We start from the raw sequence: 20,100 nt of genomic DNA on the forward strand, positions 1-20,100 counted from the left end.
TTAAAAGAGTAAAATAATTCTGTATTCCAATATAAGTTAATTATAATAAGAAAGTCAACTTAGAATTTTAATGTCTTTTTGGGCATTTTAATACCCATTTGGCACTCTGAATTAAACTAACACAGCCAAAAAGCCTCCAGACATTCACTCAGGCAAGAGCAGGCTACCATCCATAAAGATCTGATTTTTAAAATGACCAAATGCAATGAAAAAAAAAATCATGTGACTTACCCCATCCAGGTGGCAGGGGACCAAGGGGATCAAATTCTTTATTTTGTGATGTAGTAAACAAATCTTGATTCTAAAAAAGAGCAACAACAACAAAAAGGTGAAATAACAAACAACTTAATCAAATAACCTGAAAGCAAGGTTAGGCATTCTGGTATGTCCTTCCCTGGCCATGTGCAATATAACAGACTCTTACAGAGTTCACGTCTTAAGACATGGTCACACGGTCAATGGACAAATGCCAGTACACTCTGGTGGAGAAAAAAAAAATCTTTGTAAACATTAATGCTTGAAATTATTTGAAATTCAAATATTACAAATATATTAATTGTCAACCACAAAGAACCATTTTCTTCTTCTTCAGCTACAAATCAGTAATTAGAGAAATATATAAATCCTCAAAGAGTCATTTATAAACAGTACTAAGAATCATTGGATGGCTGAGAATAACCTTGTATTTCTAACTCAGAAAGAATTACATACAAAACATGGTATATACAAATATTGTGGGAGCTAGGGGAACAGGAAAAACAGGCTGTCAGATGAGTAAAAAGAAAGAATTCTAGTTTGAAAGAGTTGACAACCTAGATCTGTATAGAAGATTTCTTAAATTTCTGTTTCCAATGACCATTGGTGGAGACAGAGAAGCCTGGCTAGATAAAAGGAAGCCATTTGGAAAAAGGAGTCAACCACTGATAAAAGAGAAGCGAAAGTCATAGCGACTCTATGCAGGGTTAATGGGTATATTCTGGTTTAAATGTATAATAAAGATAATATGTGGTCTCTCAGAGGAAAATTTGGTTAAATCTTTCTCCATTAGTAAGATAAAACAAGTAAATAAAAGACTCTAACTGCTTTTCAAACAAAAATTATTAATAGAAAAAAATATACAAGTTAAATAAGGAAAGCGAGCCCCAAATACTCAGCACGAAGATTCAACAATTAGTAATGACAAATTTTCTTTTTTCCCCTCTTCTTTGTTGAACCATGGAGTCATTTCACCCCTATGTCTTTCTAAAATTTGTGGACATCTTACATACCATAATATTGTTATCACACCTAACACAGAATCTATGTTAATTTTATTATCTAATACCCAATCACTAATAAGTCCTCACCTTACATTTGGCTGAATCTCTTAAATCTTGATCTATAGCAGTTCCCCCTACGGTCTTTTTTTTTTTTCTTTTCTTGTCACTGACTTATTACAGAAACTGGGTTAACTGTCAAGGTTTTAAAGTATACGACAGATATTCAATTTCTGATTTAATAGCTCTTGGAAGACAGACCTGTCAAGAACTGGCCTTGCTCCTCCAGACCGACACGATTATGAAAAGGAGTGAGAGCAGAGATGCCAGGGAGAAACATCATAAAAGGTTTGAACCCTGGTTAGGAACAGGTCTGAAAAGTCTGGCATATGACAAACTATTCTGATAATTTTCTAAGACTCTAGCCCAGCCCACAGGTTTTCCCTGGTTAAATAAGTTGGGGACATACATGTTAAAACCATGGTCAAGGAAGAGCCATTATACAAGTTCCATCATCAACCATTTCCATTCTGATGTTAAAAACACTAGGAGCACGTCTGGCTGGCTCAGTCAGTAGAGCATGTGATTCTTGATCTTAGGGTAATGAGTTGGGTGTAGAGCCTACTTAAAAAAAATGGGGGGTGCCTGGGTGGCTTGGTTGGTTGAGATGCTGACTCTTGATTTCAGTTCAGGTCATGATCCCAGGGTCCTGGAATTGAGCCCAAAGCCTAGTTAAGATTCTCTCCCTTCCCTCTGACCCCTCCACAGCTCACACATTCTCTCTCTCTCTCTTAAAAAAAAAAAAAAGCTAGGTGTACGAAAGTCCATTGACCCGAAACAAAGGACATTTTATAAAGCAGACTTTCTCAGCAATATGCCGCCAACCACCCCACCACACTTTTTTAAGTAGCTGGTATTAAGAATACTTAATTCAATTCAGTTAATATTGCTAGCTATGTTAAGAGTAATTAAATAGACTGTTTAAGTTATGATTTTATTTTATTTATTTATTTATTTNGCGAGATCATGACCTGAGTGAAAGTCAGACACTTAACCAACTAAGCCACCCGGGCGCCCCAAGTTATGATTTTAAAATATTCTATAATGAGCAAAATTTCAGAAAAATGGTCAGACTCTTTTGGATAAGATGGGGGGGAGAAAAAAATAGAACACAGACAATGAGGTAAAAGCTACAACTCAAGTAAAGTTTCAAGTATCAAATTGGTGAAGTTTACAATGAAGCAATATACATTGTTGGTGTTCTGGAAATATGCTAAATCAGTCTCTTAAAAGAATGTCTTAAAAAGATCATGTACTGTGGGGCACCTGGGTGGCTCAGTTGGTTGAGCACCTAACTCTTGATTTCGGCTCAGGTCATGATCTCAGTTTTTATGGGTTCAATACCTGCGTTGGGCTCTGAGCTGACAGCATGGAGCCTGTTTGAGATTCTCCCTTTCTCTCTGCCCCTTTCCTTCTCAAACCTTGTCTCTCTCAAAATAAACTTAAAAAAAAAAAAAAAATCATGTACTGTAAAGTAAGCTAAAACATATAATGTGGATATGAGGGAAAGAAAAAATGAAAACTAACATTTTTATGTATCTAATATGTCCCAACCATATTAGGAACCTTATTTTATAGAACCCTCAAAAAACAAAAACAAAAACAAAAAAACCCTCTCAAGTAACTTCATATGTATATTTTATAAAGTAAAGGAGTCTTGGTGAGGTTATGTAACTTACTCAAAGTCATATAGAGAAAGTAGCTGTGGAACCAGGACTCAAACCCGAAGCCCATACTCTTCCCACTGGACACCCATGTGAAAAATAGCTTTAAAGAAGGCAGGCAAGCTAAGCATTCAAACCTAGAAGAAATTTGGTCAGGCATACCAAAGGTGATTATAATTTAGAAAGAAAGGAAAATGTAAAACAGCACAGAAAAAAAAATGCAAAGGGTATGGTAGACAAAAAAACTAATTTCACTTCTAAAACCACTGGGGAGAAAGTCAGCTGCCTATAGAAGGTAGAAGGGAAAACTGTCATATGAAAGAAAGTATCGTAATCATAACCAGGTAGTGAAGAGAAGGCTGCTGATAAAAATGAATTTGTCTGAGCACCTGGGTGGCTCAGTCAGTTAAGCATCGGACTCTTGATTTCAGCTCAGGTCATGTATGGTTCAAGAGATCAAGCCCATGTCAGGCTCTGCACTGACAGCACGGATTGGGATTCTCTCTCCCCCTCTCTCTCTGCCCCTGGCCCCACTTGTGTTGTCTCTCTCTCTCTCAAAATAAATAAATAAACATTTTTTTTAAAAAAAGATGAATTTGTCTATATCAGTGAGTGAAACTATTATGGTGATGAGATCCAAGAAATAGGAATATGGAGAAAAGGGGGAAAAGTAATGCCTAGAGAGGACAGGCTTTTACTCCAATGTATTCTAAAACGGATGCTCCCAGTGGTAGTGGAAGGGAAGAAATGGTAATGGAGCAGTTCAGCTTCTTCTGAACTCTTGGACAGTTGATTTTTTTAAGTTCTATGTATTACTCAAATCCCTCGTTTGGCACACAGAATCAAATTTCTCCAAGGACCATTTTCCCTTCTTCAGAGAAAAGATCTATAAGAGTTTAAGGCTTAAGGGACTATAAAATTCCTAATACCAAAGACTACATAATAAAATGATAATATATTTTGGTGAACTTTTCACTATTATTGCAATATTACTCTAAAGGAAACTATGTAAAACTTAAACCATTTCCAGAAAGGGAATGTTTGCATACCAAAGTTCATACAATTTTGAAACGAGAAAGATATATTTAGAATAATCATATAAGGAATCAAATTTCTTTAGTCTTCTAGTGCACCAAACAATTTATCAGGTTAACTTTATTTTCATATGTTACAAAATGATTCAATTCTGTCATCAGTTCTATATAGTCACTTAACAGTCAGGTGCTCTTAGAGCCAAACCTTCAAATATTCTGATAAGCTAGGCATAATGAAATTTAAAACTGTTTTAATCCTCTTCATACTACTTGAGTTTATTTTTATTATTCTTTTATCCATGAATTTTAAGTTTACCTAATTACTTTTTTATTTTTGATATTAACAAAGTAAAGGAAGTTGAACTTCAGAAGTTTCAAAGAGGTAAGAATAGATCATAGGCACGGAATACTCAAGACAAGGTCTAACTATAATTTCTACCAATAGCAACAACTGGGTGCCATCTTACTTGTCTTTTTAGTACTTAACAGTTCATATGCAAAAAAAAAGGTTAAAAACAAGTGCTCTTAAATTTACAGTATAGCAAGCGCTTACCCCATAAATGAATCTCTGGTTAAACTGCTGCATTGCTCCTTGAAGCTGACTACGTTGGAGCTGCCACTGTTCATAGTTCCGGACAGATTCCAATGTTGGCCTCTGCCATGTTGTTGTTCTTGTGAAATGGTCAACATAATAAATACGTCCCATGTTGTCAACACGCCGCTCCCAGCTAAATCAAAACAAAAACAACCTAATTTAACAATTATTTGTGATACAGATGTGAACTGAAAAGGACTTCATCTTAGCCCTGTTGCAGGTTTGGTAAGATTTTACCTTAAACTACTTTTCATTTACCTGAACTCTTTTTCTAAAAATTTCGTTCTTAAAAGTTCTTAATATGTATCAGTCAGGTTTGGAAAACACAATGTATATTCAGTGAATACGTCTCTATGGCTCAAAAACCAAGTTCTCATTTTCTTTCCAATGTTGCAATTCTAATAGGGACACACTGTATATACAGCTTTTCACAAATCTCAAAAGGGACTTTTTCTACAAGATTACAAATACTGATCATTTCAAATGGGTGGTGCATAATATTAAGTAAACATTAATACAATAACTTGGTGATTTCTACTTTGTTATTTATGGTTGTTTCTAATATTCTCATATTATAAAAAGTAAAATAATAAATACCTTTAATAGATCAATTTTTTTCTTCCTTTGCATTACTTCTTAGGATAAACTTCTTGGAGAGGATTACTAAGGGTATGTGCATTACTATAGTTATAGATACTTTCTGCAAGAGTTGTGACTAATTTATACTACCACTCACAATGTTATGTGGTAAAGCTCCTCTACAATCTCACCAATACTGGATTCTATCTGCTAATTTAACAAGTGAAACAATACCTTGTATTTGAAATTACTAGCAAGATTAAGTATTTCTCCAAGTTTGCTACTGACTTCCCTTGAATACAAATATTTTCTTCCATTTTCTATAATGTACATGGTAAATACTTAACATGTATTAATATATCCTTTAATTACCTCAACTATTCTGCAATGATTTCACAATTATAAAAGTTTTTTGTATAATAGACTTTATCTTCATATATATCAATAATATATTTATTATTCTGTTAAATAATTACTCTTCATGAAACTAATTCTAAAATCCTGTGGTTTGAACGAAGTTAAGTACAGAAAGGAAAACTTGGAAATAGCAAGACCTGTGGAATCTTGAGGTCAGAAATGAATGAAAACAAATCATTCTTCATGCTCAATCAATTCTCTCTCATCTTTCTAGTTTGCATCTACCACAACACAAAGTGGATACAGAAAAGACTAAAAGGAAACATAGGAATATAAGGAAGATTTTGTACAAATAGATCCATAGTTCTGAATAAATACTTTTCTTCTTTAATTCAGATACTTACCCAGGAGGTAGAGGTTCTGGTCTATCCCACGTTGTTCTTTTTTCAATATGATCTACGTAGTAAACTCGCCCATGCTGGTCCACTCTCTGTTCCCAACTTGAACACAAAATGTAAAAAGCTGCTATGGCACTTGTCTTTGCTTTTTTCTCTTATATGACCATATTACAGAACTGAGACAAATAAATATGTCAATATATAAAGAAGATACCAAAAGAATTTAAGAATAAAGTCAAGAAATGGTATCCTGAGGATGACAGAATAAATAAGATTTCTTCTGCATTAAGTATCTGCTCAAGAAATGCCTTGTATTTCTGAAGAGGTCTTAGATAGATGCATTCAGGAGATAAAGTCTATCTCAATCTGATCATGGCATATGCAAGACTTGGTAGGGGAAAAATGCTTGTAATTAATGTTATGAAATCTGAAGAAAGACTGAGCTGATAACTGAAGAGCAAAGCACCATTTGCATTCCAGAAGAATTGAAATCAAAGACTAAGACTTTATCAGATGTATCTCTGCATAGTCTAACAGACAAAGTAAATCTGGGAATTCTAGTCTCCTTAGTATGTTAATCCCCAAAGTGAGGAAGACAGGAATAAGCCACCACAACCTAGAAGTACCAATCAATTTAGGGGCAACTGGGTGGCTCAGGTGGTTAAGTGTCTAACTCTTCGTTTAGGCTGACAGCACGGAGCCGGCTTAGGATTCATTCTCTCTCTCTCTCTTTCCCTCTCTTTCTCTCTCTCTCTCTCTCTCTCTCTCTTCCCCTCTTCTGTTTGACTGCAAACTCTCAAAGTAAATAAACTTAAAAGAAAAATAAAAAGAAAAAAAAATATAAATAAAAAAAAAAAGAAAAAGAAAAAGAAGTACCAATCACTTTGGAGAGTACCAGTTTCTGTTTGCTAATCCCTTGCACAAATAACTTTCTAATTGGCTTCCCATGTAGGTTTTGCAAAAGGAAAATGGCCCAACTATGCAGACAAATATTATCTGTTTAGCAATTAAAATTTTCATAAGGGTTTATTAATTTATCAATTAATTTTAATGAGATTCCAAGTTCAGGATTTATCTGAATGTCATAATATATATATGTAAACTATTAGAATACTATTAATTTCTAAAATAATTAGTGGAGATTAAAATAGGGTTATAAGCTCTAATTTTATCAGTTTCCTAAATTATTACTACTTTGCTATAATAACTTTATGATGGAAAAAAAAATTTTAAAAAGTGGGTTCTTTTTCCACCCTCACAGAAAAAGCAATCTGAGTTAGGTGACTATTTCATTACTTGGCACTGGTTAATTTCCTATGGTTCAGAGTCCTTCAGTAAAAAAAATAATAATAAAAATAAAAAACTATGCCCTGGAAATAAGGAGGAGGGTAACTGCTAATGTGGTAAGGTTTTTTTTGTTCAGTCTAACTCTATATACAGCCCCCACCTGCCAAAATCAGTTACCACTGAGTGAAGATAGTTTTTTTAAAGAATGAAGTTCATGTTCCTTATTAATAAGTATATGCAGAAGTCTAAAGCAAACAAAATATTAACAAAAAACAGTTACTTACCCAGGTGGTAGGGGAGCTTGAGGTACAGGATTTAATGGCCTAGGGCCTGAGCCTCCAGATATAGTAAGAGGAATTATTAATCCAGATGTTGCTCCTTCAGATGTATTTGAATTTATATTTGTTGGTGGCAGAGAGCCCGTACTGGATCCATCACTTTCAGAAGTGGCAGACGGTGAACCATTGACAGATGCTATAAAAGGTTTGTTGAAAACAAGAGTCTTTTATTTTCAGAACTCTAAATTCAGGACAGAATTTAAACTTAAAATAATTAAAAGGTAGATGACACAGAAAATTTAAGATGTGGTTATGTGGGTAAAAATAATTTAAATAATATAAGCTTTGTGAAATAACTTTTTGGGTTCTATCTGCTCCATGTCTCTTTACTAATTATGAAGCACATGCAAATTCTGATTTTCTGATGTCAAAACAAATAAAAACTTTTAGTATAGGAAAGCAATGGTATCCCTTGGTGTGATAAGTTCATTTAGTAAATTTTCAGATCCTTAAAACTGTCTTTTATATGAAACCCTACAGATTAAAGATCTATTTTTGATGTTAGTTAAAGTACAGAAGATCTGACTGTTAAGCAATAGCACTGTATATAGTATATCTTCAAGAAATAGTAGACAAAACAATTTCCAGGAGAGGTCACCAATATTTTGACAAAGTAGTATATACATTTAAAAACTGGGAATATATTAACAACACAGTTTTTACCAAAAAAGGGGAAGATGTATAATTAAAAACAAAGTTGTTTAATGAAATGATTTATATGGGTACTTAGATGGCTCAGTCAGTTGAGCATCCAACTTCAGCTCAGGTCATGATCTCATGGTTTGTGAGTTCGAGCCTAGCGTTGGGCTCTGTGCTGACAGCTCAGTCTGGACCCTGTTTCAGATTCTGTGTCTCCCCTTCTCTCTGCCCCTCCCCAACTCACGCTCTATCCCTCTTAAAAATAAACATTAAAAAAAATAAAATTGATTTATAGACAACTAATTTACTTTTTAATAATATTTGGTTTAACTTTTTTACATTCCCTGTCCAGATACTAGCAGAGGAAACAATAAATGATTAAAGATTCTATTATGGCTAATGAGGGAAAATGGATATTCTACCTATAACTGTTAACATTTTTACTACATGAAACATGTTCATTTGTTGCATAATCTTTGCTTCAAAATCTGAATATCATTTAGCATTGTTGGGTTACTCGCTATTTACTATATTTTTTTAAAGGATATACTGAAACTAAGCAACCAGATCCTTGACAATATGACATGCTTATGTTCACACTGTTACAAACCTGTTGTATAATGCACATAGGGTTCTCATTCTATTTCTCATTCTCAAAAAAGCACTTGCCTCAACAGTTTTTCCCTAGAGGAAAAACTTATGGAAAAGGCACTCCTTTGTCTACCTATATACCGAAAGATCATTCTTGGCTAAAATATAAAATATAAAAATACTGCTATAAAACCAACCTGAGTCTCCTGACACTTACCTTAGGATCAATTCCCAAACAGAACATTATTCACAATCATAGTACTGATAGTTACATCCCTAGTGTGTGGCTGGAATACATGGAATACACACCTGGTCTACGTGGGGTAGGTGGAGGTGGTCGTGAAGGTCTTGGAGGCCTAGAAGGCTTAAAACCACCATTTGAGAGTGATGGAGAGTTATTCCCATTGACCTTCCTATTTTCACCAGTCCCTGAATCCTCAGGTTCATCTGATCCATTTGGATTTGTTCTGGGTAAGAAGGGGGGATAGGGAAAGGAAAATGAATGTTCACTGAATTTAATAAAAAACAAGACCAAAGCTTAAAATTTCTGGCCAGCCTTATCAAATACATGAATAGCCCTTGGTTAGAGTCTTATATATATATAACTCTCAGAGCTGACCCAGAAGCCATAGAGTGACGGGTTGCCTAAGAGCAACAGAAACATTTGGGACCCTTCAAAACTAGTAGGTATGCTGGTTCAGATTTCAAATAAGTCTTTGGAGACCCTGCATAAGAAGGAACAGAGTCAAATTCTCAAAATTCCAATGCCTTAGAAAGGGCACTATTTTATTTCAAGGACAGATAATGTCACCATTATTTTCCTGGTTTCCATAGGCTCTTACTATTCTTCAGTTTCGGGGTAGGGTTGACTGTTTTATGACAGAAGAAAGAAGTATACTTATTTCCCAGAGACAAGGTGCTTTCTCACCATCCCAGAAAATGGTATGCAAAATGTTGAAAATTAGTGATCTAGAGCAGAGATGCCCACAGACCTTTTTTAAAAGGGAGGTGTCATTTCTTCAAAGCAATGACATCAACTGAAGAAAAGAGAGGGGAGGACAGTAACCAGAAACATCAGATTGAAAGTTATTACCACTGTTAGCTAAATATACTTGATACCTTTTCCCAGGGGGACCTAGTCATGAATTAGACAGCAGAGTGTGAGTTTAGCCAGTTTGAAGATGCCTCAGCTAAGGCTCTGCTATCTACTATATAGTAAGCAGCAAACTATTATGCAGTTTTAATCCATACTACAGTATTAATTGTTCAGAATAAGCCTGAACAAAGTGAAAACACTAAAAGTGTTTTTAGTGAAGACACTAAAAGTAGAGTCTTTGGAACAGAAGCAAAGGCAACACATAGGAGGCTTATTTAAAAACCACAACCCTGGGGCACCTGGGTGGCTCAGTTGGTTAAGTGTCAGACTTCAGCTCAGGTCATGATCTCACAGTTTGTGAGTTCGAGCCCCCGTCGGGCTCTGTGCTGACAGCTCAGAGCCTGGATCCTACTTCAGATGCTGTGTCTCCCTCTCTCTCTGTCCTTCCCCCATTCATGCTCTGTCTCTCAAAAAATAAATAAATGTTAAAAAAAACTTTTTTAAAAAGCACAATCTTGAGGTGCCTCGGTGGCTCAGTTAGTTGGGTGGACTGACTCTTAGATTTTGGCCTGCATCATGAACTTGTGGCCTGTGGGATCAAGCCATGTGTTGGGCTCACGCTGACAGTATGGACCCTGCCTGGGATTCTTTTTCTCCTCTGACCCTGTTCATTTTCTCTCTCAAAATAAATAAACCTTTTTAAAAAGTTAAAAAAAGAAAGAAAGAAATGCAGTCCACTCCCAGGATCCACTATATTAGAATGAACATTTTAATAAGATCCCCAGGTGATCTGTGTAAATAGTAGAATATGACAAGACTGCCTTGTGGGTGCCTCAAATGCTTATTTTGAATAAAAGGAACAGCTCAGTAAGTGGCAGTCAGCACCTGGTTAGTGTTGACTCCTACAGGAAGGCAAAGCCACCCCAGAATATGAACTGAATGCAGGAAGAGTCGCTTTGACACGGTTCCCCTTCCCATAAGTGCTGAGTTTCAAACCCATTTTGAGTAGCATACCCCTTTAAGACTCTGAGTATTGCCTCTCCATACTATTTCAACACATTCATTACTAGTTAGTTCTTAAAAACATTAAGAACTAATTAAGGTTCTTAATGCCTTTTAAAAGATAAACAACCAATGGCAGAATGGACAAAAAGTGGGGAACTGAGGTTTCTAGCTCTGACTCTGCTATTAAGAAGTTATGTGACAGGGGCGTCTGAGTGGCTTAGTCGGTTAAGCGTCCGACTTTAGCTTGGGTCATGATCTCGCGGTTCGTGGGTTCGAGCCCCGCGTCGGGCTCTGTGCTGACTGCCAGCTCGGAGCCTGGAGCCTGTTTCGGAGTCTGTGTCTCCCTCTCTCTCTGACCCTCCCCTGCTCACGCTGTCTCTCTCTCTCCTAGACATAAATAAAACATTAAAAAAAAAAAAAAGAAGAAGTTATGTGACCAAAGAAAATGTACTTCATCTCTTTGCACATCAGAGCTGGTCGAGTTTTAGGAATATGTGAGGAAGGAGGAACATTCAGGGCATGAGGTAAATCTGCTATGACAAAGGGGAAATCCAGAAGCTGAATTCCAATAATGCAAATATCCTGTTTTTGAGGATTAAAATCTTGGAGATTTTAACACCCATTCTGTTTTCTAGTAACACCTTGGCCTCAATTTCTCAATATAGTTATCTGACAATCTGGGTATAGTATGATGACTCCTTAAATGTCCTTGATACTTAGAAATCGTTCCTCCTTCTTAGGTCTTAAACTCATAAATCTCTCTACTTACAACCTTCTACTCCTACCTGCCTCCCACTGTATCTTTGATTCAGTCTCATCATGACCTTTAACCCCTCTATACTCATAGTCCATCAGCTCCCTTCAAGTCCCACTTGGCCTCCATCATAGGCTACTACTTCTCCTAGTACCTTTCATTCTTTCACTATTTCCCAACATCCCCTAACCCCAAGCAATCTTTTCATTACAACTAATCCTTCATTTACTTTTTCTACTACTATTCTCAGGGGCTAACAGGTAATAATAAATAATGTTCCAGGTGTGAAATCAGGTATATTTTAGCAGAGTGAATAAACTAGGTAAAGTACCAAATTAAAGGTGTAGACTGTTCTATAAAAGGTCCTCATAAATTTCCCACTGTGCCCAATAAAGGAAAGTCTGTGGGTTTTCACTTCCAATGTCTAACAAGATAAAGTCTTTTCTTCCCTTCTGTTTGTGTATGTGTTGCCAAAGTGAGCACTTTTTTTCCTGTTAAAAAGAAGAAATCACAGCTCAAATCTCCTAGGAACTAAACAAGTAGAAATGACAGAGGACTATGACAACCTACACTACAGGTTCACCAGGACTGGTGTATTGATATTAAAATTAATAGCAATAAATTAATAGTGATTTGGTAAGGCAAAGGACTTTTACTAGGTCCTGTGCAATTAAACAGACTTAGGCAAAAGACAAAAAGAAATTAAAATTGTGTTTCTTCAGTTTCCATCTTTTTATCCTGGCAGGTGTTTCCTAAAGCTTGCACATTTTCGAGACTGAGACAAGGGCTACAGTTGACCTTATTTAACAACTTCAACTGGACTATACATACTGCTTGGAAATCAATAATTTTCTACGTATAGAATCTACTCTTGACCACATTTCCAATCTGTAGATGACCTTGATCCTGCCTCTTCCCTAACATGACGATTATTTACTATCTTTCAACTGTCTCATCTACCTTAAACTTCCTCTGTTCCAAAGGGGTGGCAGGTGCCATGTCCAACTGAGAAGGTGGCAGAAGCCCCTGAAACAGTCCAAAGAGATGAACATGGAAGATAAGGCACTCAAGCAGAATCAGAAAGAAGAAAAGAAACTCAAGAAGCTTAAAGCAAAGGCTGCAAGGAAAGGCCTATAGGTGGAATCAAGAAATCTAGAAAGAGATGCCTGGGTGGCATCAGTTGAGCATCCAACTCTTGATTTCGGCTCAGGTCATGATCACAGGGTTGTGGGATTGAGCCCCACGTAGGACTCCATGCTCAGTGTGGAGCCTGCTTGAGATCTTGGATCCTCCCTCCTTCCTTTCCTTCCCCCTTCTCTCCTGCTTGAGCTCTCTTAAAAAAAGAGGGGGTTGGGGGCAGAAACCTAGCAAAAAGTAACCTGTTCTTGTGTCTGAGGCAATGGTGTTCTCAATTCTGTTCCTATTTAAACATCTGAATTCCTTCTTTTTGCAGTATCTGTTACCAACTATAGCTAGGATGAAGTGTTATCTTAGATCCTATTGTACATTTAAGAAAAAACTTTCATTAAAAAAAAAAATCAATCAATAAAAAAAATTTCTCTGTGTCTCTTAGGGGAAAAATGTCTCTTCACTACTTCAAGACTAATTTGCCTTTGTGTTCTTAATTTCAGCCTATATCCTCTAGGACTTTCCATCATCATTTAACACCTTTCTTCTATCTTCTATCATCTTCCTTCTTCCAGATCTTTTCTCTCAGTTCATAAATGCATCAAACCCCTCAACCTAAAACACTGCTTCAATCCTAACAGCTCTTCAAAACTGTTTTTTCCTTCATTACAATTTTTTTTGTATTTATGCAATTAAAGAACTTAGTATATTTTAATTTTTCAAAGACTTTCACTTTTTCAAAGTGAAAAACAATTTCTAATCATAAAATAAAAATTACCTTCAATTCTACCTTCTGGAGATCATTACCATCAAGACATGAGACTATCTCCTGCCAGTCCTATTTCAGTGACTGAATATGTGATCATACAATGTTTCCCATCTTGAGCAAATGTTTGTTTTGTTACTCATTATATACTGGGCATTTCCCCCAAATTATTCAAAAATATTTATAATATCTAATGATTATAGAAAATTCTAATACATAGAAATGTCATAATCTAGTTCTTTTCTTTTCTTTCTGGTGGGGGAGGAGGAGATACTTCCTATTTCCTACAGATAAACTAGATTAGAACACCTGGGTTAAAGTAATCAAATATTTTGAAGACGAAATACTGACTGCTAAATTTTTAAAAAATATTTTCAAAGAGGGGTACCTGGGTGGCTCAGTCAGTTAAGGGTCTGAGTTCACCTCAGGTCGTGATCTTGTGGTTCATGAGTTAGAGCCCCACATCAGGCTCAGTGCTGACAGCACAGAGCCTGAAGCCTGCTTCAGATTCTGTGTTTCCCTCTCTCTGCCCTTCCGCTCATGCTCTCTGTCTATCAAGAATAAACATTAAAAAAATTAGATTGTCTTCCTTTTCCTTCTCCAAGAATTTTTCCCTAATCTCAAATTTTATGATTTCAAAGTTCATCTCTAAAATGGTTCCCAAATCAGAATCGCTTATCCTTGCTGCATTCCCATCCGCTGGTACCAAAGTATCAACTAAATGCAGGAGATCTTGAATAACTCCCCAGTTGTAAGGCTATTATTTCCTCCCATGGTCTGATTCTGTGGGTGGCACTGCTATCCTCCCAGGCAACTTGACTTTCCTTCTCTCCTGTTCCTCTCTTTTTAAATGTTTATTTATTTTTGAGAGTGAGAGAGAGAGTGAGAGAGAGAGACAGAGCATGAGCAGGGGAGGGGCAGAAAGAGAGGGAAACAAGGACTCCAAAGCAGGCTCCAGGCCCCGAGATGTCAGTACACAGCCTGATGTGGGGCTCAAACCCACAAACTGTGAGATCATGACCTGAGCTGAAGTTGGCTCTTAACCAGCTGAGTCACCCAAGCGCCCCTCTCCTATTCCTCTTGATGCTCAATACCTAAATCTCACTGATTTCACTTCCACATTTTCTGTCTACTCTTCTACCACCATTGCCCCAGTTCTACACTGCTTATCTCTCACTGTATTACTGTAACAACTGGCCACACAGGTCTCCCCCACCTCCACTCACCACCAGATAATACAAACTATACATGATTATCAAATAAATTAAAATGCTTTTTCCTATGGAGTTCTGATCATGCCAGTGCCCTGAATACTTTTTTAGACATCTTCCTCTCCACAGAAAGATTCTATGAGCCTATACAGGCATACCTCAGCAATTATCAGTTCTAGACCACTGCAATAAAGTACTACAATAAAGTCAATTTTTTTGTTTCCCAGTGCATGTAAGTTATGTTTACATTATACTGCAGTCTATTAAACATACAATACCATTACATCTTTTTAAAAAATTTACTTACCTTAGTGTAAAAATACTTTGTTACTAAAAAAAAAAAAAAAATACCCATCATCCACACTGAAAGTGATTCAAGTCTTAATCTCCTTGCTGGTGGAGGGTCTTGCCTAATATTGATGGTTGCCGAGTGATCAGGATGGTGGTGGTTGCTGAACATTGAGGTGGCAATAGCAATTTCTTAGGAAAACAATGAAGTCAGCTACAACAATTCATTTTTCCTTTCACAAAAGATTTCTCTGTAGAATGTTTGACAGCATTTTACCCAAGTAGAACTTCTTTCAAAATTGTAGTCCATTCTCTTAAAACCTGCTGCTGTTTTGTCAGTTGAGTTTGTATAATATTCCAAATTCTTGTCATTTCAACAATCTGTGCAGCATCTTTACTGCTAAGATCCTAAGAAACCCTTTCTTTACTCATCCATAAGAAACAACTCCTCATCCATTTAAGTTTTGCCATGAGATTGCAGCAATTCATTCATATCTTCAGGTTCCACTTCTAATTCTGGTTCTGCCACATCTGCTATTACTTCTTCCAGTGAAGTCTCAAACCCCTCAAAGTCATTCATGAATTCTGGAAAATATTTTTTTCCAAATCTTGATAATGTTGATATTGTGACCTCCTCCCATGAATCACAAATGTTCTTTATGGTATCTAGAATTACTAATTCTTTCCAGAAAGTTATCAATTTACTTTGCCCAGATCCATCAAAGAAATCACTACCTATGGCAATCATAGCCTTAAGAAATGTATTTCTTAAATAATAAAACTTGAGAGACAAAACTATCCCTTGATCCATGGGCAGGAGAATGGATTCTGTGTTAGCAGGCATGAAAACATCAAGCTTGTTATACGTCACCATCAGAGCTCTTGGTGACCAGGTGCATTGCCAATGAGCAGTAACATTTCCAAGAATCTTTTTTCTGAGCAGTAAGTCTCAACAAGGGGCTTAAAATATTCAATAAACCTTGTAAACAGATGTGCTGTCATCCAGGCTTTGTTGTTCTGGTTAGCATAATTTAGCATAATTCTTAAGGGCCCTAGGATTTCTGGAATGGCCAATGAGCACTGGCTTCAACTTAAAGTCACCAGCTGCAATAGGCCCTAGCAAGACAGTCAGTCTATCCTTTGAACCTTGGAAGCCGAGCATTAACCTTCTCCTCTCCAGCTATGAAAGTCTTAGATGGCATCTTCTTCCAATGTAAGGCTGTTTCATCTACATTGAAAATCTGTTGTTTAGTGTAGTCACCTCCCTTAATTAGCTAGATCTTCTGGATAACTTGCTGCTTTATCTTGTACTTTTACGTAAATGGAGATTGCTTCTTTCCTTAAACCTCATGAACCAACCACTACTGGCTTCAAACTTTTCTTCTGCAGTTTCCTCACCTCTCTCAGCCTTCACAGAATTGAAGAGAATTAGTCTTACTCTGGACTAAACTCTGGCTGAAGGGAATGTTGTAGCTGGTTGGATCTTCTATCCAGACCACTAAAACAGTCTCCATATCAACAATAAGTCTGTTTTGCTTTCTTATTATTTGTGTCTTCCCTGAAATAGCACTTCTAATTTCCTTTAAGAACTTTTCCTTCGCACTCACAACTTGGCTAACTGTTTGGCACAAGAGGCGTAGCTTTTGGCCTATCTTGGCTTTCAACATACCTTCCTCACTAAGATTAAATATTTCTAGCTTTTCATTTCAAGTGAGAGCACTTGAGCACTTAAAGACCACTGCAAGGTTATTAACTGGCTTAACCGTTTTGACTCAAGGAACAAGGAGGCCCAAGGAGAGGGAGAGAGATGGGGAACAGCCTATCAGTGAACAGTTAAGACACCCCCAATATTTATCAGTTAAGTTCACTGTCTTATATGGGCATAATCTGTAGTGCTCCAAAACAATTACAATAGTAACATCAATGATTACCAACCACAGATTACCGTTATAAACATAATGACAAAGTTTGAAACAGAGCAAAAATTACCAAAATGTGACAGAGACACAAGGTGAATGTTATTAAAAATAATGGCACTGACAGATTTGCTCAACGCAGGGTAGCCACAAACCTTTACTTTGTGAAAAATCAAAATATCTGCAAAGGACAACAAAATGAGGTATATCTGTATTTAGAAACCAAAATCTCCATCTGGGCCCAACCTATGTAACACTAAAAATAACTAACGCTTTTGGGGTACCTGGGTGGCTCAGTTGGTCGAGCATCCAACTTTGGCTCAGGTCATGCTCTCACAGTTCGTGAGTTCAAGCCCCACATCTGGCTCCGTGCTGACAGCTTGAAGCCTGGAGCCTGCTTTGGATTCTGTGTCTCCCTATCTCTCTCTGCCCCTCTCCCACGCATGATCTGTCTCGCTCATCTCTCAAAAATAAATAAACGTTAAAAAGAAATTAAAAAAAACAACAACAAAACAACTAACACTTTAGGCTGCAGTAAAGCATGACAATTAGATCAGGCTCCGAAAGTAAGGCAATCACAGTTCATCTGTGCCACCACACTTAACTCAGGCAAGTTCCTTTCCCTTTCTTAGCTTCAGTTTTCTTATCACTCATAAAAATGATACATACCTACCTCATAAAAATGTTTAAGATTAACTGAAATGACAGGAAACAATGCTATATTCCCTGACATAGAAGAGACAATAAACATTAACTAATTGATTCTACTCTCAAATTTACCACCTACCATTTTCTCCTTTCAATTACTCTATTTTTAGCTAGACACTGTGACTAAGATTTCCAACAACATACCTGTGTTGTTTCCCATCTCTACAACTGCTTTTCTTCCTTCCACCTAGAACCCTTCCTCTCTCCAATTTCCCAAGGCATGCAAAACCAAATTATAACTATGCTTTATGGTCTTAAGTCAAATGCCATTTCTTCCATGAAACTTTTTATAATTTTGGTTTATATACTGATCTACATTTTAAAAAACCATCATGTACTATTTTCTAATAATAAAAATAAAAACAGTCCAAGAGAAGAAACAAAATTCAAACTAGTTCTGAAATAAAAGAGTATGAGATTAAGGCAGAATGACAACTCTGTAAGCCTAGATTTTCAAGAAATAGACTTTGTTACATAACTGAAAAAATTTCCTGAAACAGTGTCATAATCTAAGAAATACCTGAATGTCTATCCATAGTGGTTCTCAAAGTGTATGGCCTGGTCTAACAACATAGGCATCACCTGGAAACTTGTGAGAAGTGCAAATCTTGGGCCCAAACTTAGATCTAACAAATTGGGAACTGGAGATAAGACAGCAATCTGTGGCTGAACAAGTCTTCACAGTGATTCTGATATACTCTGAAGTTTGAGAAACATAGCCATACTAAAATAGCACTGGTATTTTATTTCAGTTCCTTTAGTAAGTGGATGGGAAACTAAAACTTGAAATGGAGTTTGAGGGGTGCCTGGGTGGCTCAGTTGGTTGTGTGTCCAACTTTGGCTCAGGTCGGGGTCTCGCGGTCTGTGGGTTCAAGCCCCGCATTGGGCTCTGTGCTGACAGCTCAGAGCCTGGAGCCTGCTTCAGATTCTGTGTCTCCCTCTCTCTCTGCCCCTCCCACGCTCGTGCTCTGTGTCTGTCTCTCAATATTATATAAACATTAAAAAAACAAACAACAAAAACAAGAAATAGAGTTTGAAAACCAACACGGAAACCTAGACATTATATACAATTAATTGTCAATGTGAACTCACCACCATTATCTTTTAAAAGGAATTAGCTACTAATTACGTGCTACTAATGGCTTTATTCCTCTGCTCCACAATCCTGCATGCTACTATGCCTTTGTTCCTCTGCTCCACATTCTTACAAACCTCTGCTTATCTGACCATGCATATATATCTAACTTATACATAAGCCCAGATGTTTATGGACAGGATAAAGAACCCTGGAGAACCAAGATGCTAATACATTAAGGTACTAACAGTCAATAAATTAATTCTAAAAACAAAATCTTAAATACTAGGCGCCAATCATCTTGAACTTCAAAAAAATGACATAAGGCAACACTGAATAATATAGGACATCCAGACATGCTACAGAGGAAAGCAGACTAACAAGACTATATTCACAGCATACAAGAGTACCTGAATTAGGACCAAAAGGTAATATAACCTAGAGTTGTTTAGTATTCTTCCTAAATGATAACTGGGCAAGGAATTGGAGGGGAGGGACACAAAACCCTTGTTCACTGGGTATATACTGCCCTGCTTTTTAGACTTATAGTTATGAAGTATGTAAATAAAAGCAAAGGGAAAAATCCAGTCATGGCCATGATTGTCATGTTGTAACATTTTTTTAAAATATTTTATTTCTGAGAGAGAGAGAGAGAGAGACAGCGTGAGCAAGGAAGGGTCAGAGAGAGAGAGAGAGAGAGAGAGAGAGAGATACAGAATCTGAAACGGGCTTCAGGCTCTAATCTAGCTGTCAGCACAAAGCCCAATGCGGGGCTCAAACCCAATAACTGTGAGATCATGACCTGAGCCAAAGTTGGACACTTAACCGACTGAGCCACCCAGGAGCCCCAGTCATGTAGTAACACTTAAACAGCATTTGACAGTTAACAAAATGCTTTTCAAACCCATTATCTCAGAAGTAAACTCTCTGGAATAAAAGCTGATGCAAAGGAATTCAAAATTAACACAAGAGACATACTTAAAGATTAGTCTGGCAGTCTCAGAAACCTAAAAGACACTATTCCTCAGATTACTTATGACAACAGTTCACTTGGGAAGAAGCATTGCTTAAATAAGTGGCATGAAGCTAGGGCTCTAGGAATGCCTTTGTAAGACATTTACAGTTGACTAGAGTGGTTTCATAAAGTACTTAAAGAATGAGATTTGTAGGAGTGCCTGGCTAGCTCAGTCAGTAGCGCATGCGATTCTTGATCTCGGGATTATAAACAACAGAGTACGACATTGGGTGTAGAGAGTACTTAAAAGAAAAAAATAGAAAAATTTAAATAATGAGATTTGCAAAAAGAAAGAATGACTTAAATGAACCTTCCTTTTTAAAAAATTGTTATTTATTTG

At 36.8% G+C, this 20,100-nt stretch overlaps 1 protein-coding gene across 3 annotated transcripts in view; it reads right to left on the minus strand.

The window, feature by feature from the left end:
- ITCH (itchy E3 ubiquitin protein ligase) overlaps positions 1-20,100 on the minus strand; it is a 142,703-nt gene that overhangs the window by 44,751 nt on the left and 77,852 nt on the right. For all 3 annotated transcript variants that reach the window (XM_077769304.1, XM_077769305.1, XM_077769306.1), the window contains 5 exons: positions 9,108-9,265; positions 7,515-7,704; positions 5,950-6,045; positions 4,568-4,742; positions 232-301 (listed from right to left, as the gene is read on the minus strand). In XM_077769304.1, the coding sequence (XP_077625430.1) occupies positions 232-301; positions 4,568-4,742; positions 5,950-6,045; positions 7,515-7,704; positions 9,108-9,265 (689 nt within the window). The remainder of the gene's footprint in view (positions 1-231; positions 302-4,567; positions 4,743-5,949; positions 6,046-7,514; positions 7,705-9,107; positions 9,266-20,100) is intronic.

The sequence above is a fragment of the Crocuta crocuta genome, unplaced genomic scaffold (genome assembly GCF_008692635.1).
Source record: "Crocuta crocuta isolate KB4526 unplaced genomic scaffold, BGI_CrCroc_1.0 scaffold445, whole genome shotgun sequence".
Classification (NCBI taxonomy): Eukaryota; Metazoa; Chordata; class Mammalia; order Carnivora; family Hyaenidae; genus Crocuta; species Crocuta crocuta.